Genomic DNA, 20,380 nt, shown 5'->3' on the forward strand with positions numbered 1-20,380 from the left:
GGAATTTCTACTCCATTCTTCTCCTGTGACAAGACTGCACCTAAGCCAACACCAGAAGCATCAGTTTGGAGGAAGAACCTCCGGGTAAAATCTGGTGCTTGTACAACTGGAAAGGAACAAAGAGCTAACCGAAGATCAGACCAGGCGGTTTCTGCAGAGTCAGACCAGGTTAATCTATCTGGACAACTTTTTTTTAACATGTCCGTAAGAGGAGCAGCTCTAGTGGCGAAGTGGCTTACAATCCGCCTGTAGTAACCTACTAAGCCTAAAAAGGTTCTTAACTGCGACTTTTTTTCTGGTCTTGCCCAATTTTTGACTGCCTCCTCTTTGTCTAGCTGGGATTTTACACGCCCTCGACCAACAACGTACCCCAAATATTTGGCTTCTCTCATGGCTATGGCACATTTCTCTGGGTTAGCTGTTAACCCTGCTGACCTTAATGAAGCTAAGACCGCCTCAACTTTGGCTAAATGTGATCCCCAGTCTGCGGTATAAATCACTATATCGTCCAAGTAAGCGGCTACATAAGCTGTGTGAGGTCGTAGCAATTAATTCATGGCCCTTTGGAAGATGCAACCCAAAGGGTAGGACTTTATATTGATAGAGACCATCAGGGGTGGAAAATGCAGTCTTTGGCTTGGCCGTGGAAGTCAGGGGAACTTGCCAATAACCCTTTGTTAGATCAAGGGTTGTCAAATAGTTGCTACTAGCAAGATTTTCCACTAGTTCATCCACACGTGGCATCGGATAGGCATCAAACTGCGACATACTGTTTAGGCGCCTAAAGTCATTGCAGAACCTATTTGTCCCATTAGGTTTCGGGACAAGCACAATGGGACTATTCCACTCACTAGTGGACTCTTTAATCACATCTATGTTACGATCTTGATGCCTTAGTCAGTATTAGCACAGGCTTACCTAGGGCGCGGAGTCTAACGGCCTTCCGGTCTTCACCAAGAACCACCGCAAGGTAGTGTGGGCTTAGCTGCCGAAGAACCGCAGGTCGCGGCCCCCAGATTAGCCTACTGACGTAAGGGAGAAAGTTCTAAGTGATGGCAGGCAGACAAGAAAATAGACAATGCGGTGCAAGTACAGGCACTAACCGTGAATTCCAGGCGTAGTAGGTCTGGAACAGTAACCGGTAGATGCACGGAGGCAATGGGTGCGTGGCAGGATCCAGAGAATAGTCGGTAACACAGCCGGGTCGGTACACAGAAGGTATCAGGTATACGGTGCCAGAGGGAGATCCAGAGAATAGTCGGTAACACAGCCGGGTCGGTACACAGAAGGTATCAGGTATACGGTGCCAGAGGGAGATCCAGAGAATAGTCGATAACCCAGCCGGGTCGGTACACAGAAGTTATCAGGTATACGGTGCCAGAGGGAGATCCAGAGAATAGTCGGTCACAGCCAGGTAGGTACACAGGAGTAGGAGGAATAGAGGGGTAAACAGGGAGCAGGATAACAGGAGTCAGGACACAGGAACTGTAGCCAGGAACAGGAAACACATTGCTCTGACACAGGCAGCGTGTCAGAGCAGGGAAGATATAGTAGTTTGAATTCCCCGCCCAGGAGTCACATGATAAGCAGCAGGGAGAAGCAGGAAGTGCGGCAGCGCTAACAGAAGCAGCGCTGAAGATATGGACACCGCTGTCAGCTCCCGCTGACAGCGCAGCGGAACGGGGACAAGGTAAGTTCCTAACAATCTAACTGGAGCATCTTCTCGATCTTATTTCTCACATCCACCCATCTGCCTTCTGGAATATGATACGGCTTCTGCTTGACAATGACTCCTGGTGCAGTGACAATGTCGTGTTCGATTAAGGTAGTGCGCCCAGGTATGGAACAGAAGACATCCCTGTTCCGGCGAATCATTTCTTCGGTCTGTTGTCTCTGCTGAATGGACAAAGCTGGCTCTATGGGCACTTCAGACTTTTCAATGGCAGTACTCACTACCTGAGGAGAGGTTTCCTCATCATGCCAAGGTTTAAGGAGGTTAACATGATATATTTTCTCCTCCCTTCTCCTACCTAACTGGCGGACTCTGTAATTGACAGGACCGACAGCCTCTAGAACTTGATATGGACCCTGCCAATGGGCGAAAAGTTTGCTTTCCTATGTGGGAACCAGGATTAGGACCTTGTCCCCAGCTTGAAAGATCGAACAACAGCACTTTTATCATAACTTTTCCTCTGTCATTCCTGAGCCTCTTTTACATGTTGCTGCACAATGGGCCCTATCTTTCCTAGCCTCTCATACATTTGGGACACAAATTGTACCAGATTTGGCTCCCTGGGACCTTGCTGCTCCCACCCTTCTTTTAACATATCCTGTCTCCCAAACAATAACTCAAAGGGACTAAACCCTGTTGAAGCTTGAGGTACCTCACGGATGGCAAACATCAAAGAGGGAATAAGAGTGTCCCAATCTTTTTTCTCTTGAGCCACTGCTTTCCTGAGCATGTGCTTTAATGTGCGGTTAAAGCGTTCCACCAAGCCATCTGTTTGTCGATGGTATACAGAGGTGTGGAGCGCCTTAACCCCTAGCAACTGACACATGTCCTTCATCAGTTTGGACATGAATGGAGTACCCTGGTCTGTGAGAATTTCTTTGGGTATTCCCAAGCCTGTAAACATCAATACAAGTTCTCTAGCTATGGTGCTGGACTTTGTTTCATATTGGAATTGCTTCTGGATGCCTGGTTGCATAGTCAAGCACCACTAGTATATATTGGTGCCCACGTGCAGATTTTTCCAGTGGCCCCACAAGGTCCATGGCTAGCCGTTCAAAAGGAACTTGTGCTGTTGGTATTGGAATGAGAGGTGCCCTGTACATGGGTTTGGGACATGTTTGCTGCCAAATGGGACAGGACCGGCAATTCTTTTTCACTGCCATGTGTACCCAGGGCCAGTAAAACCGAAGCGGAACTCGTTCCCGTGTTTTATCCTCCCCTAGGTGTCCCCCACAGACGTGTGTGTGCGCTGCTTTTAACACTAGGGGTACATGGACCTGAGGAACCATTAATTGTTCTACTTTTCCCCCCTGTACAGTAGCAACTCTATACAGGAAATTATATTTGACAATAAAATATGGTATACCTTCTGCAGGCTGGGTGGCTTTCGCTACCCCATTTACCTCAGTCACACTTTTAAAGGCATGTTCCAAAGTGGCATCATTAAGTTGGTCTCGAGCAAAGTCCTGCAGAGGGAACAAAATTGGTATTGCGGACCAGTCTGAATCCTCACTGACAGGCGGGGTGGGCTCATCTGCGACATTACCGACCAATGCTTGTTTGGACTGTCCATGTTTCCCCGCAGGTGGATGCTTTTGTGGAACTCCTGCTGTGACTCCCAGGATGGCATTCTGGTTTGGCGGTTCCCAAAGATCGATGTCCAGATGTTGTGGACTCTTAGGCGGTTCCTTTAAGACCGGGCATCCGACCGCTGCATCAGTTGCCGGCATGTCCGGCTGGATCCGCTCACCGTGGACATAATTAAACAGTCGGAAGTCTCGCCCCAAAACGAGTGGATATGGGAGTTTAGGTGCTTTGGCAGCTACCACCATAACGGTTTTGTCTTTGAGTGTGACTGGTAGTATTGTTCTAAGGGTAAGGCAGAGCTGGAAACCAATGAGAGTTCACTCCCCGAGTCAACCAAGGCCAGAACAAGGTTTTGGTTGATTAGCACAGTCACCCGGAACAAACAAGGACTTCCTGATGTGGGACTCATGGTAAAACAGCTTGGAAATGCAGGCCTAATATGTGCCACGGAACAGTCCATGGGTTCCTGTAGTTTAGGACACTCTGCCTTAAAATGGCCTGGCTCACCACATTCGAAACACTTCAGATTAGACAGCTTTGTACCTGGCCCTCTGTCCGTAGCAGTTTTGCCATAGAGCCCTGTAGCAAGGATTGTCAAATCTGGCTTTTGGCGTGGCACCGGCTTGGACACAAATGCAGGTTCTTTAGTCATTTGCTGTAGCGCACAAAACCTTTCTACCACGGTGGCAAGCTCTTCATAAGTTTGTGGGTCTGATTGCAGCACCCACCTTTGCAAATCGCGGTTCAGCCCTCGGATGCAGTGATCTATCGCCAGAACTTCAATAATCCGAGAAGGCGAATTCTCCTCAGGCTGCAGCCATTTCTTTAAAATTTTAGAAAGCTCAGCCACTTGCGCTCTGACCGGTTTTTCTTTATCATAGCGCCATTGGTGATAGCGCTGGGCTCAGCCTGTCCCAGAAACTCCAATGCGAGTCAATATCTTAGACTTTAGGTACAAATAATCAGAGGCCCGTTCCTCCTCTTGATCCATATAAGCTCGCTGAGCTTCACCAGTCAGATATGGCGCCAGTCTCTCAGCCCAATCTTTAGGAGGCCATTTGGCCTTTTTGCAAGTCTCTCAAAAGACACCAGATATGCTTCTATGTCATCACCTGGCGACATTTTCAGGAGAACAGGACCAGGTGGTTCAATTCTGTTATGCCTCACCTTTCTTAACTCTTCCCTTAAGAGCCTTGTGTTTTCCACCTGTGCCTCGGCAACTCGTAGCATCTGAGCTTGCTGCTGTTGCTGCGCAGCGACCACATTCACGAAGGTTCTCAGTACTTCCTCCATGTTGACGTCTGCGTGGGTTGGGTAGCGGAAACTTGCTTCCCGGAGTATCTCACTCCTGACAACACTTGTGGCAAGAGCCCGCTACTGCAGAAGCACACGTGAACAACTTCTTCCTTTTTATGGTGCTTTATTGTCAGGATGGTAAATGTATTGACATTGTATACTTGCACAGCAATCATGGAGACCCTAAACGCTAGCTCTCTCTCAGGACAAGCCAGCTATCCCAGCGTTGGTCTTCATGAACAAATGAAACAAACAAGCTTTTATACATGATGCTCCTCCCCCAGCCTTAGCTTGATGGACAGGTGACACACCCACCTTCTCTTTAAAAGAAAACACCCATCACTGGCTCTGTTTGCACAACCAGACACGCCCTGTCTGTTTGCTGAGAGGAAGGATTTCAGATCATGTAAGTTTAACCAAATTTAAACTATTGCTTTTCATACATAAGTCTTCACTCTAGGTGCATTACTGCACAAATGTTTTACTCTACTTCCCTGCTTTCTCTGCATATTGCCAGCTAAATGCCTCCTTTTGTTACAATATCTATATACATATATATATATATATATGTATATATATATATATATATATATATATATATATATATATACATATATAAACACATATATAAATATATATATATATACATACATAAATACATATATATACATATATACATATATATAGTTGAAGTCAGCAAATTGGATAAATTCATTTCAATTGATATCGAGCAAACTTGGTTGTCTTTGTCTGAAAAGATGCGTATTGCACGCTACAGCATGGAAGGGCGTATGCAGCCGCAACACGTGGCAATAACAGTTTTTACGCTTTTACACATATTCGCACCAACACACACATATGTAAATAGTACACATTAATTATAGTCGCAACACATAGTTATTTATGTCAAAATATAGTAGTGTTTATGTCATGTATTCTAAGTTATATGCATATTAGTAATACATATGGTACAGGTTAAAGGAAACGTTTCATGTCTGGTATCATATTAATCCCCTTTACATCAACAGCTGTCTGGTTCATTCGGCGAAGAGATCGCACATTGCATACTCTAGTTATTGATATTAGGGAATAAACATTTACTGTGATACTAGCTGTAAAATGCTAATGGACTAGTTGAAACTAGAGTCTTTGCGGGAAGATCAGAGAACATCCCCTGGAGAGATGACCCCCACCTTTGGATTCTTTAGTTTGAACTAGCCTATGATCTGCAACCTCCTGGACCTTCCTGAAACCTGGACCAATAGAAGCAAGCCACACCAACTGCATTGTTTTACTATATTTCTGTCTGCATATAAGCAGGAGCTTTTCATCTAGTGTTTAGTCATCTTGACTTCAGACCTGAATGACTGTTCACTGGATCCAGAGCGCCTGCGATAAGTAACAGCTGTACTTATTATTAATTCACTTGAATTATTCTGCTACTTTTTGAGAATAAATATTTTGAAACACAAATCGAGATTTAACAATCGTTATTGGATAGCGACAAAACGTGCATAACAATTTGGGGGCTCACGCAGAGGTTACGCAAGACCAATGGATTTCGGTTCCGCGACAAAGGGTGGAGACACGTCATATACGGGTAAGAACGCAATGTGTTCAAAACCTGTTTTATTACTCTGTGTTGTGAAACCGAATGTCCGTTTTGCATAATGTGAAGGAGCACTGACTTGAATCTAGGGACAAAAGAGAAAACTTTCTTTTTATTGTCATGTTGCGTTTTAAATGTATTGCATTGCTTAGCATATGTGTACTTCCTGCTTAGCGTATGTGTACTTCCGGTAGATTTTTCACGTGGTTAAACAATCATTTTGATAGTTTGTTATAATTACATTGTATAATTACTTGGTAAAACCTCTGAAAAGATATTACTGTTGGTTGTGAAAGATATTTTATGCGCAGAAAACTAAGGTGTATGTGTTTGTTCATTTTGAAGTGAAAGTTGATTTACTGTTGAAAAGACAGGGATATCGGTTGCCGTCTGACGAGACGGGCTGGACCACCAAGGTTAAGTATACACGGCAGGTATACTGGCAGCAAAAGCTCTGTTAAAAGAGGCTTTTGAAACGTACTCCCCAATGGGCTGTGTGTGTTGCAATGTTGGTCAGAAGGTTGTTGTCTTGCGTTAGCAGTGTAGAGGATGGTAATATGGTAATCTAGGAAAATTAAGATGATGGTTGAGGAATATCATAACCTTGTCTGAAGAGGTGGGTTTTCAGTAAACGCTTGAAGATTTGAAAACTAGAGGAAAGTCTTACTGTGCGAGGGAGGGAATTCCACAAAGCAGGTGCAGCCCGGAAAAAATCCTGTAACCGAGAATGGGAGGATGTGATGAGAGTGGAGGAGAGACGTAGATCTTGTGCAGAACGGAGGTGTCGAGTAGGGAGATATTTCGAGGCAAGTGAGGAAATGTATGTCGGTGCAATTTTGTTGATCGCCTTGTATGTTAGTAGAAGAATTTTATATTGGATTAGTTGAAATACAGGCAGCCAATGTAGAGACTGACAGAATGGCTCAGCAGAGGAATAACGGTTTGTAAGGAAAATCAGTCTAGCCGCTGCGTGCAAAATAGATTGTAGGGGTTCAAGTCTGACTTTGGGAAGACCAGTAAGGAGGGAATTGCAATACTCGATGGACTCTCTCATTGCAACTGGAACCTCAGCGTCATAGGAGCAATAAAAAACTCAAAATAGTGTAATATTGCATGAATCAGAATTTAATAATAAAAGGTAAGTATTACACTTACATAAAATCTTATATAAAATGCATGTAATGGTATCTTTATGGTACTCATCTGGGGTGCATTCAGAGAGGTATAGACAGAATTCAGTCAGTTGTAAATTGGTCTCCACGGCACTCCCACCTCTTTATTACCGCATGTACCAAACAGATAATAAAAGTCCTCAGAAACTCCTCAACGCGTTTCGTCCGTGAAAGCAATGGACTTCATCAGGAGGAAAAAATCAGTAGAATAAAGCAGAGTTGCAGAACTCACTTATATACTATAAAAGTGCCATATTGGGACTCCAACACATGTTGCGTCTACCCACGCAGACGTGATGACGGTATGTATGTTAGTTAAATTTTGTCTTGATTTGCTACATTTTCACATCAGTTCAACTTACCTGTGGTCATAGCTCGTAAGTTTGGAAGAAACTAGGGGCTTGTAAACATGTTTTTAGAGGCTGAGGATCGTTTGGGAAATATTGGGGTGTCCGTCATCATCATCATCATCTATTTATATAGCGCCACTAATTCCGCAGCGCTTACAGATAGCTCATTCAGTCAGTCCCTGTCCCATTGGAGCTTACAATCTAAATTCCCTAACATATACACACATAGATTGAGAGAGTCATTGAGTGTAAATTTATTTACACCTAATGCACAGGTATATTACACTTGCACTGCATGTGTCACACAGAATGCATGATGTAGATTTGTCAGGCATGGAAAAATTTAGGTAGGGAACAAGTTGCTTTTTATATGTAGTTTTTACAAGTTTCTGATTACAGTGTTCTAGAACAACTGGCCCATAATAAATCTACTGCGGTCATCTGGAAAGTAAAGATGTCCTGTCACTTTTAAATTTGTTTCATAATGCATTTATTTCTTCATAAAGGGAAAGAGGGGCTGTCTTGCAGGGGGCTAGCTCTGAGCAATGAGAACAATGATCCAAGGTGCCTAACTCTTAATCATCCGCATAGAGTGCACAGAGTTTTAAATTCTTTCTCCAGGGTGAAAGAAGTAAATAGTAAAGTAGTTACCTGTCTGTCTGTGGGAAGGCACAGGTACATACTCCCAGCACCTACTTCTGAAAATCCTTATACTTGCCACCAAGATCTAGCTCAGATCTCATCATGTCAGGATACAATGGGTAGTCACTTGGACAGGAACTCTGCACATGCAGGTTTAGTAACATGAAAATCCAGTGTGGAGCAGATGTAACGTATCTAGCTTTACCGGTATGTGGCAGCGCACTACCCGGTGATGACAAGGATGGTCACCGAGGGGGATGTTCAGTATAATGAGGCTATTGTCTCATATAGTTGGCAGTTATGATGCAGACAGTTACGTTCCATGGTGGGCGGAACTTAGCTATGCTGTACGAAAGTACCACCACTGGTTATACATTCATAACACAGGGATCCGTGTTTACCGATTCCAGTGTAGTGGCCGTATTAGGGTTCCAGGACCCAGGAGGTAGGACCCATGAAAGATGCCACAAGTGCGTGTGACTCCACAATGGAGTCTAGAGACCCCCACATAAAGGCACCTGTAGAAAAGGGGGTGGCGGCAGAAGCCATGATTCAGCAGTTGATGTAGGACCCATAGCAGGGGGACACTACAGAGGAACAGAGACAGAGGGCGGATCCCTACCATCATGGTACCCTGAAGAGGCTCACCAGGAGAAAGACTAAGGTGGAGAGGAAAATGTTCCCTAACGAAAGGCCTTTTGAAGGGATTTTGTGCATGTTGGCTGCCACTGAAGCATGTTTTGATATAAAGGGGGGAAGAGAGCCCCAATAAGAGGAATGTGTGTGTCGAACCTAAATCAGATTGTTCACCTGTAAGTGTCAGTTTATCAGTTTATGAGCTCATCAGCCGGAGAGAACTAAATACACTGCAAGTTCTGCGTGTACAATTAGCTCTACTTTATTAGTTACAAGTCCATAACTATATAGCACAAAATCACATATTACAGAAAACTATGCCCCAAAAGGTTTTAACCAATCATACTTCCTCTACACAGATCTTGCTACATTCTCTAATTTTCACACAGGAATACTCCCCAGGGGGGAGTTGGTTTATCTCCTGTTCTGCCATAGTCAAGGTCATGGGCATAGTTTCTTGCAAACAATGAATAACTCCTACAAGCTAGCTGTATCTAATCTGTCTTTAAGCTATAAGAAAACAAAATGGCTATAAGGCAACAAGATGGCGTCAGCTTAGCAAAATCACATTTCTCATGTGCATAATCTGAGAGCCCCTGCAAGAGGAGTAAATGTGACTGGGAAAAGATTCCCCATATTTATAACGTTAAGAGATTTGCCATATGTAAACACTCAGCATGTAGGAAATGTTTGAATCCAAGAACTATTTGAAGGTGTTTCCTGAAAAGCAGTTCTCAGCTCCAATAAAGTGATGATGGATTATCCATGGATATTTGGGATTAATGTACAGAAGCATTAGTAGAGCCCCCTTGGAAAGTACCCCCAAACCGTGAAGGGGGGGGGTTACTGCATTAAGGTTGCATGGCTGAATCTGTAGGCGAGGGTCCCTAGTGTAGGGGATGGAGTGCATAAAAGAGTAGAGTCCCTGGATAGTGGGAATGAGAGTGGTCCATGACTACTGTCTACCTGTATGCGTGGTTTATTCTGACTGTTTGCTGTGCAACGTCTACACCCACAACACCGGGTATGTGAACTGCCAGTATTGTTTTACAGCTACTGAGTGTGTGCAGTGTGTGCAGGAGGAGTTGGCGCCATGGTATGTCAGTTGATTTTAACCAATATGCTTATGTGCTGGAGAAAATGTAATTTTAAATAAATTTTAGTTTGTTTGGACTGAGTTCAAGTACCAGGGCCTGATTAAGGGTTCCAGGTGCCCTAGGCTAACACACCTTTGCCGCCCCCCCCCCCCCCCCCAACCAAATTTAACACACATTTTGAACTGTAAATCTGCAATTATGTCTAGATTTAGTACAAATTCAAATAATGATTGCTGGTACAAATTGTATTTTTATTTAAATTATATTTACTGCTTGCAGTAAAATAGAAATATCAAAGAATGACAACAGTAGAAAATTATAAATAATTATAAATTAAACAGTCAAACTCTCCAAATCTACAAATTACAAGTAAACGATAATAATAATAATGCACAAGGTAATGTTTTCTATAGCACATAAAACGGCTAACAGGCTACAAAAGTGTATAAAAGAATTTAAACAAAACTTTTTTCATGTACAAAAGTGCAAAGAATTGTTGTAAATTGAAGAATCATTTTACATCAAGCTCCTTTTTCTTGCTTTAGAAGTGGCAAACTTTTCTATTATATCCTCAAACTTCAAGTTCTGCAAGAAGTCACTTTCAATGAATAACAGAGCAAGAGCTGTGAACTTTTCTTGATATAAAGTTGACCGCAAGTAGTTTTTTACCCTCTTTAAAGCAGAAAAAGATCGTTCTACACTACAATTAGTGACTGCCATACTTAAAAAGAGGCGCAGTACTATTTCTACGTTTGGAAACATTGATTTTACATTACAGTTTTTTAGCAATGTCAAGAGTCTTGAGGCTTCTGAGCTATGTTTACTACTTTCTTGATGGTCGCTTTTATGACCTTTCATAAAAGAGGCTAAATGGACACACTCCTCAGGAAGTACATTGTCCAAATCCGATTTGTATATTTGTAAGAGTTGGTTTGCTTTCTCTCGAATTTCGTCATTTTGCATATCACTTAAGTGCCATAAAAATCCAAACAGATTAAGTACCTCTGTATAAATTTCTCTCCTTTTCTCCAAATTAACCTTAAGTGCATCTATTGCGACATAATATTTCTCTACAATGAACGACTGCCTTCCGTCAAATTCTGTGTTCCCACCAATACTTTCGTCAAATGGAACTTTTAGCTTCTTTTTCCTTCTCACATCTTTGTTGTACACATTTGACTCACATATTTGTATTGCCTCTATTTCAAACCTCTTAAACTCCTCTTCATCACGAAGCATGATCAAAAAGGCGTCTAATGAATTATACAACCCAACAACTCTTGCCAAATCTGTACTTCTTCCTTGGATTTTTTCACTTACATCTTGAAACTTCCCCAAGACACTGTTCCAAAAACAGATCATTATTGCCATTTCAAGGCTTTTATCTTTCTCCACCATTAGGTTAGCTTCATTTCAGACATCCTTTACTTGCCCTTCATCATTGCCTATCTCTTTTAATGCGGCAACGACTTCATGGTAGGATTTATGCAGAGCTTTACTTGCATCAGCACGGGCACTCCAATGTATTTTGGACAGTGTTTTCAAAACAATCAAATCTTCTTTGAATTTGGCTAACAAAATCTCCCATCTGTGAGTTGAGGATGAAAAAAAATTGTAGAGCTGTTGTTGTAGTGCAAAAAAGGCAACTGACTCATTACTGCTTTCTGCAGCTGCGGAGCCCACAAGGTTTAAAGAATGTCCAGCACAAGGAATATAATTTGCTAAAGGATTCAGCTGTTTTATTCTAGATTGCAGTCCCTTATATGGTCCCGAAATGTTATTGGCATTATCATAACTTTGGCCCCGACAATCACTCAAATTAAGGTGTAGTGATTCTATTGTAGACAGAACTGCTTTTTCCATTGCCTCACCTTTGTGGCCACAATTAGGTATTAATGTAATGAAACATTCAACTGGGGTGCCATCTGGCAAAACATATCGAACAACAAATGTTAGTTGGTCAGTGTGCGATACATCCGGTGTTGAATCAACGATTATGGAATAATATTTGGCCTGTTGTATCTCTGCAATGATATTAGTTTAAACTTGCTCCGATAGTTGCAGAATAAACTCATCAACAATTGTGGAAGATAAGTAAGAAGGTACACCTCTTCCCTTATTCACAATCTGGCCAGATGATCAGCCATGAATGAATCAAATTTAGCTATCAATTCAAGACAACCCAGAAAATTTCCATTCTTTGAAGAACCAATAATCTCATTCTCTCCATGAAAAGGTAGTCCTCTGGAGGCTAAGAATTTAACTGTTTCAACAACACGTAGAAGTACATTGCGCCAATAGCTTACTCCTTCGTTGTATTGTTTAAATAACTGGATGTCCACTCTTTCGGAAAATTTACCTCTGTCAACATATTTTGCAAGACATTCTCGGTGTTCAGAAAGATTGTCATGGTCAGATATAGCATTATTGTTTTTCCAGTCATTAAATCCACTGGTAGCTAATAAAGTTGTGCCTCCATAAAGTTTGCAAGGAGCACAGAATACATGACCAGTTGATATTGAATACACCAGCCAAGGTCGCTTAACAGTCTCGCCATTAGTAAGTTTTTTAGAAAAAGCAGCCTTAGATAAAAATCGTTTCTGATTTAAATATTTCCTTTCAGATTTGGAAAAGTCTGCCTGATCGTTCTGCTTTATTCCATTGTGAGCAATAAAATCTCGTTCATCACTCACCACCCAGAATGCTGGGTCATCAGAAGGATCAGAGAGCTTTAGAGCAGTTTCTGCTTGTTGAATATTAGTTACTGGGATGGGTGTCAGCGACTCACTTGGTGCACTGGAGCTGGAAGCACAATAACTAGCTGAACTAGTTGAAGGTACTGACTGTGCAACAGCATCACCACCACATTTATCACCAATACTTAAATCTTCAGCCACCTTTCCTGCAGAACGCCAGAAAAAAGATTCAAGTTTGGGAATCTTTTTCAATAAAGAACCCTCTCGTTCATCTCTCTCCTTTGCTCTTTTTCTAAACTCAGCTCCACTTGGCTTTTTAAATGGTTCACGGGAATCTTTGTCAGTCATTTTGTTGTTATTAAAATCCCTAAAAAAGGGATTAAGGGAGCCATAAATTTACCAAACTTACGTATATCAGGAGCAAAGATGTACAAGACAAACAGATATAGCTATATCCTATGCTTTAAAATGAATTATTAAACATATTGCAATCAATAAATGATAATCCTTCAATGCTGCTGTTCACAGAAGCCTTGCATACTACTCCATAAACTATACCAAAGAAACCACTAGAAACAACAGCGCTGTGAAAATACTCCAGATATGACTCACTACACAACTATAGATATAGCTACACATACATACATTATAATAATCTATCTCTCTCTCTCTATATATATATATATATATATATATATCTATATCTATATATATATACACACACACGCATGTGTATATATACACACACAGTTCTAAACTATTGATTAATACAATAAACACACAGACCCTAAGTCATTAAGGAAAGGAAAGCCAAAAAGATAGTAACTTTGCACCTGGCCAGAACCATGTTGCATTGGAGGTAAATTTAAAATTTGGGGACATGTTTATTATTAGGGTAGGGCATGTCATAGATCAACTTTAAATTTCAGTGTAAACATAAAGCTAGCAAGTATTTGTGTGTAACATTAAAAAACAGCCAGTATTTAACTTATTTTCAAAATAATAAACTAATATGTACCCCTTGCATTGTAACATGGTTTTCTCCATATGAAAACGTCATTGTTTTTTAAATTCCTTACATTAATGAATCAGGCCAACACTAGTTAAAAAAAAACATTAAAATGTCACTAAAGTAAAAATCCACATTCATTGTTAGACATATTTCGCTGTTCTCTCTTACCTGATCTTGCAGTGTAGACCACCAGATGTTTACTCTTGTTTGTTCTTGAAGTATTGTTGTCAGTTGGCTTCTGGAACCTTGGGGTCCTATATTGAAAATGTGCAAAAATGCAAAATGTTAACAAACCCTGAATGATTCAAACACAACACTCCATTATGACCAAATAAAACAACCCCTTAGTACAGGCATATATAGATAATAAAATATATGAAAATTATTTATAATCATATACTAACATCTACCAACCCCGGACAGTCAGTTAATTAACCCCCCAGCCCTTGGCCAATTTATAATTTTTATGCCTCCTGCAGCTTATTCCCCCCCCCCCCCGAGTCATGATCGCACCTCTGGCCCCATATAGAGAAAAATATTTATCCCCCTGCAGCTTACCCCCCCTGCATCATGATATGTGCCACTGCCCCACCCATAGAGAATAATAAGTAAAGCCACTGAGCCTATTATCCCACCCCCAGTCATGATCTGTGCCACTGCCCCGCCATTAATTATTTGTGCCTAAAAATATGATAATCCTTCAATGCTGCCAGCGCCAGTCCCCCCCCCCCCCCATTGTGCCAGAAAATGCCAGGTTCTCATCCCCCATATTATGGCTCAAAATGCTCTCCTGCTCCCCCCCCCATATTATAGATCAAAATGCTCTCCTGCTCCCCCCCATATTATAGATCAAAATGCTCTCCTGCTCCCCCCCTCATATTATGGATCAAAATGCTGTCCTGCTCCCCCCCATATTATAGATCAAAATGCTCTCCTGCTCCCCCCCCAATTATAGATCAAAATGCTCTCCTGCTCCCCCCCCCAATATTATAGATCAAAATGCTCTCCTGCTCCCCCCCCATATTATAGATCAAAATGCTCTCCTGCTCCCCCCCTCATATTATGGATCAAAATGCTCTCCTGCTCCCCCCCCCATATTATAGATCAAAATGCTCTCCTGCTCCCCCCCATATTATAGATCAAAATGCTCTCCTGCTCCCCCCCATATTATGGATCAAAATGCTCTCCTGCTCCCCCCCCATATTATAGATCAAAATGCTCTCCTGCTCCCCCCATATTATAGATCAAAATGCTCTCCTGCTCCCCCCCCCATATTATGGATCAAAATGCTCTCCTGCTCCCCCCCCCATCTTATAGATCAAAATGCTCTCCTGCTCCCCCCCCCCATCTTATAGATCAAAATGCTCTCCTGCTCCCCTCCCCCATATTATAGATCAAAATGCTCTCCTGCTCCCCCCTCCATATTATAGATCAAAATGCTCTCCTGCTCCCCTCCCCCATATTATGGCTCAAAATGCTCTCCTGCTCCCCCCACATATTATAGATCAAAATGCTCTCCTGCTCCCCCCATATTATAGATCAAAATGCTCTCCTGCTCCCCCCCCATATTATGGATCAAAATGCTCTCCTGCTCCCCCCCCCATCTTATAGATCAAAATGCTCTCCTGCTCCCCCCCCCATATTATAGATCAAAATGCTCTCCTGCTCCCCTCCCCCATATTATAGATCAAAAGGCTCTCCTGCTCCCCCCTCCATATTATAGATCAAAATGCTCTCCTGCTCCCCTCCCCCATATTATGGCTCAAAATGCTCTCCTGCTCCCCCCACATATTATAGATCAAAATGCTCTCCTGCTCCCCCCCATATTATTGATCAAAATGCTCCCCGGGCAGCCATTGACTCAAAGTACCTTACCTGCCTGTGAAATGCTCCTCTGTTGTTCTCCGTCGTCCGGTGGTGTTTGTCCTTTTCTTTCACTGCGGGCGCGGTCTGTCTGATTAGTGTGGTCTCGTGAGGTGTTAACATCTCACGTGACCACACTGAACAGCGCACCGTGGCCACACTGACGGCAGATGACAGCACCTTCAGCATACTATAGCCTGTGTATGGAGTCATAGGCGGACTCCATACACCACAGGCGGACCCCGTTAGGTAACAATTTCACAGGCGGGCGGTCGAGGTTGATTGGGAAAAAAAAAAAGAAAATCTTTCTATTACCCAGCGCTGCTGCGCCCCCCCCGACCCGGCGCCCCAGGCTGCAGCCTGGTCAGCCTGTTGGCTGATCAGGCCCTGCACACAGCAGTATCATGCCTTCTCTCTGCCTCTCACTGGATTCCATTGCTTCATTCTTGGAACTCAGGATCTCTCTTTTACTCGCATTCAAATACATCTCTCATTACAGCCAGGTCCCAGAGTCTCCCTCTTGGAACCCAGACTCTTGTGACTTACAATCTGCACACAGCTGCTGGTGCTATCTTTTGCTCTGATGTTTGTCTTATGGGCACCACAATAGGGGGGTTCAAATGACCCTGTCACTGATATGAAAAGTTTTCTTTCTCGACAATGCGGTGGATTAGTTAAATGCTTCGATCCTACCACTATATCATTTGCACGGACCAGAGTGTTTCCATATAAGGAAGTGTTACTTAAAGTAAAACGCAGATTGTTTTACACTGACATAGTGCCTTTACATTATGAAACACTCAATTTACCTAAAAAGTGACAGATCCTCTTTAATTACAGGCTTGGAGCCCTTCAGGTAAAAAAAAAATAGATTTATGTTATAGATAAATTCTCTTCTTTTTACCTAATGTCTTGAAGCCCTTCATGACCACGCAGTATTTGCTTGGCCTTTTCTGCCAGCCTTAGAATAATGGAAAAGTGTATGATAGAATTTGGGAACATTCATATAGAAATTATTGTGGCTTATTTTGTGCAGTGTCAGTGTTGTGCACTTGTTTCCTTTAAAATAATGCATAATATGGTAGTATTACCATAGAATTTAATTACACTGCTTTATAATTGTACTGATAGGTAAGGAAAGTAAGAAGCATTACCATTGAGAAACAGTCTTGGTTCACTGATGTAATGTTGCTGTTCCTTAGTCTGTTTAGTTTTTATATATGTTTCTGCATTTATGACAATAAGAGCTGGGCAGCAATAAACTATGTGATTTGGTATATTGTGTGTACGTACTCTCTTAGCTAATACACAAAAATGCACATACATTATTTGATATTACAGTGTCTTCCACAAATGATGTCTGCATAACTTGGTTAATTGTGATGGAGGAGGCAATGGTTTTAAAATGTGAATCAAGGCATACATGCTATTTAAAGGATTTAACACTTATTGATGGAGTTGATCACTCACAGGTAAGTAGATAATGGCAATAAACCTGACTATAAAGCATGATATTTATATTATAGCATTCAATAGTGCTGTGTTGTTTTTTATTGAAGATAAATTTATCTTTACATGCATTTGCTGTGTGGAGATTTTCCAAACATCAACTAATATATGTATTATGTGGGCAATAAGTTTGAGAAAGCTGTAACATGTCATAACTTCCACTACATTTTTAATGATGCGGTACAAACATAGAAGCATTTAATTCTAATGACAGATAAGGATCACATGACATTTAAAGCCTGGTTTGGGTTGAATCATCACAACTTAATTTCTAATCTTAAAAACAAAGAATTTTATAGTAGACAGGAAACCACAGGCACACATAGTCTGACATTTTTGTGTGTGTTTTTTTATTTGGTATGGTTAATTTTGAGGGGGAAGCATTAGGGCTTTCTTTTCTTTTTTTTTCTTAATATTTTTAAGTCTTAGCAATGTCAATATGCTTGTCCTATGAATTGTTCATTTATTTAACTTTACAAATGATAACCACAACTGCTGAGAGACTGGTCCATGGTTCTATCACACTTTCTGTAAAAAAAAAAATGTTCTACCTTTCAGTCTTTCTCCCTTCATTTTCAATGTGTGTCCTCTTGTTCTAAAAATTCTCTTATTTTTAGAAATACTGCCTCCCTGAGCTCTATTCATTTGATATATTCTTCAAATTCATATTTGTACATTTGTATATGATATGCTACAAATATGTTGAACACAAAGGAGCAGATTTAATTTGCCGAAGTGTCTCCAGGTTAGCTTTGCAGTGGCAATTTGACATAAAACTCTGCTCATTTTTCCCTCTCATAGAGGTGTGAGGGAAAATGAGCTTAGATTTGTACCGTAATTGCTGGCAATGTGTGCGACATGATGTCCGCGAGCCACATTGCCGGCAATTGAATCTCCCCCTAAGGATTTATGCTGATGTTTAAGGCCTGTGCCATTTCTCCTGTTTTCTATTTTTGACACTGAATGCAAAAGAGCCATCTCTTTTGCATTCAGTGTCAAAAATAAAAAACAGGAGAAATGGCCGGTGCACTGCTTTGCCCGGGGGCCCATAATGTTGTTAAGATGGCCCTGGTCCCTAGCCTATAAAAGCCTGCCTATCCCAGCAGCCTTTGCCAGTTCATCTGTTGCCTTTACTGCTGCTGATTTTCCTGTGTATGAATCCTGTTTGATTTCCTGGTTTTGACCTCTGCTTGACCCAGATCCTGCTTTGTTGTGACTTCTCTTCTGCCTTCTCCCTGGTTTTGTGGTGTACTGTAAGGCTTTGACCCCTGGCTTGTTTGACCCTCCTGCTTTACTGTGTCTGCATTCAATTGCACTACTAGCAATCCTGCATCTACAGTCTGTGGCATATCTGTGTCTGCAGTTTTTACACCTCTGTGTCTGATCCTGGCTGTCTGCCTACTTGGACCTCCGAATACTCCGCCTTGCAGACTACTACACTTTCTTGACTTGCTGATCATCCGGTGCCTTGTGCCTCCCGAGTTATCGGCAGTCCTGACACCTGACACCTGCCTTGTACTTTCAGAGTCCAAGTACCTGCAATCCTGATACCCGTGACTCACCCGGTCCCTATGAGTAACCTGCAGTCCTGCTACCTTTGAAGCATCTGGTGCCTTGTGCCTCCAGAGTCCATGGAATCTGCAGTCCTGACACCTGTAACTCAGCCGGTGCCTCCTGCGTAACCTGCAGTCCTGATACCTGTCACTCATCTGGTGCATCCAGAGTAAGCCAGGTATCCTAACACCCAAGGTTTCTCCGGATGCTCAGCATTGCCTCTTTTTAACTGTACTACCATTGACCATCCTCGTCATCTGTGGCTTCCTGAGTAATCCTTGCTATAACTGCCATATTCTGCTGACTTGTATTTGACACCTTCCCTTTTATTGCATCCCTAACCTGTGTACCCCTGTGTGATAATAAACCATTTTGTTCCACTCACACTCTCTCAGTGGTTTTTATACTGAGAATCCTGACACTTATATTTTGCTGAAGTGTAGATCCTTTTTCCATTGCTGTTATGACATCCAGTCCACATATATTATTCAAGTGTAATGTGAAATGAAAAGAAAAAATTAAAACAAAACATAATGTGATGAATCTGATGCTTCAAACAAAAAAAAACATTTGTTCATATTACAAATTATTAAATTAGTAATTATGTCTGTGAATGAATATATCCATGCTACTTGTGCTTCCACTGTGTATCTCTTATGGAATTCCACTTACTAGACAACCAATTTTAAAATCACTTTCAATAAATATAAGATGTCAAAAAATATGTTGTGTTATTTCTTCCTTCACCTCCAAATCCCCTTTTGTGCGTGCACTTACTAGAATGAGAGGTAAGAAAGGCGTTGTTTAAAAGTGCTCGGTAATTCTCTTTTTCCTCTTTGGTGTTGTTTTAGATCTTTTTAAATAAATCTATCAATGTTAACATGCAAAAAAAGTTGAAAAAGAAAAACGGACCTGGGGGTAAATGTATAAAGGTGTGATTTTGCAAAAGCAGCAATTTTCTCGGGAGAGTTGAAACTCGCAGATGTATGAAGCTGAGATTTCATGTAAAATTGCCAGAGTTGTGCTTCTGTCAAAATCGTTATTTGCAAAATCGCTAGAGATCAAACTCCCGACTGTTTGCCACTGCAGCCAGGGCTGCCGAGAGGGGGTGGGGAGCGGGTACTAATTACCTGGGCCTGGGCATGCCAGGGGGCCCGGCCCGGGTCCTCGCGCCGACGTTTTTTTTCTCACTTTTTTTCACTGTCTGCTGGGTGTGACGTCATCATGTCATGCCCAGCATTCAGACAGTCTGGAGAAATGGAGCACAGAGCAGCAGAGAAGACCAAGAGAGAAATAAAGGAAAAGGTAGGTAAACGAGGGGGGAAAGGGGGGGCTGTCATAGAGGGGTTAAAAAACGAGGGGGGCCTGTCATAGAGGGGTTAAAAAACGAGGATGGGGCCTGTCATAGAGGGGTTAAAAAATGAGGGGGGGGCTGTCATAGAGGGGTTAAAAAACGGTGGGGGGGCTGTCATAGAGGAGTTAAAAAACTAGCAGGGGCCTATCATAGAGGGGTTAAAAAACAAGGGGGGGGGGCTGTCATAGAGGGTTAAAAAACGAGGGGAGGGCCTGTCATAGAGGGGTTAAAAAACAATGGGGGGCCTGTCATAGAGGGGTTAAAAAATGAG

General features: G+C 42.1%; 1 protein-coding gene across 1 annotated transcript in view; it reads left to right on the forward strand.

The window, feature by feature from the left end:
* The window catches only part of P4HA2 (prolyl 4-hydroxylase subunit alpha 2), a 317,788-nt gene extending 298,686 nt beyond the window's left edge, over positions 1-19,102 (forward strand). The window contains exon 14 of the mRNA XM_075209735.1: positions 18,727-19,102. Within this exon, the coding sequence (XP_075065836.1) occupies positions 18,727-18,780 (54 nt within the window). The 3' untranslated portion in view covers positions 18,781-19,102. The remainder of the gene's footprint in view (positions 1-18,726) is intronic.
* Positions 19,103-20,380: the final 1,278 nt, after the last annotated feature.

This window comes from Mixophyes fleayi, chromosome 4, assembly GCF_038048845.1.
Source record: "Mixophyes fleayi isolate aMixFle1 chromosome 4, aMixFle1.hap1, whole genome shotgun sequence".
Lineage (NCBI taxonomy): Eukaryota > Metazoa > Chordata > Amphibia > Anura > Limnodynastidae > Mixophyes > Mixophyes fleayi.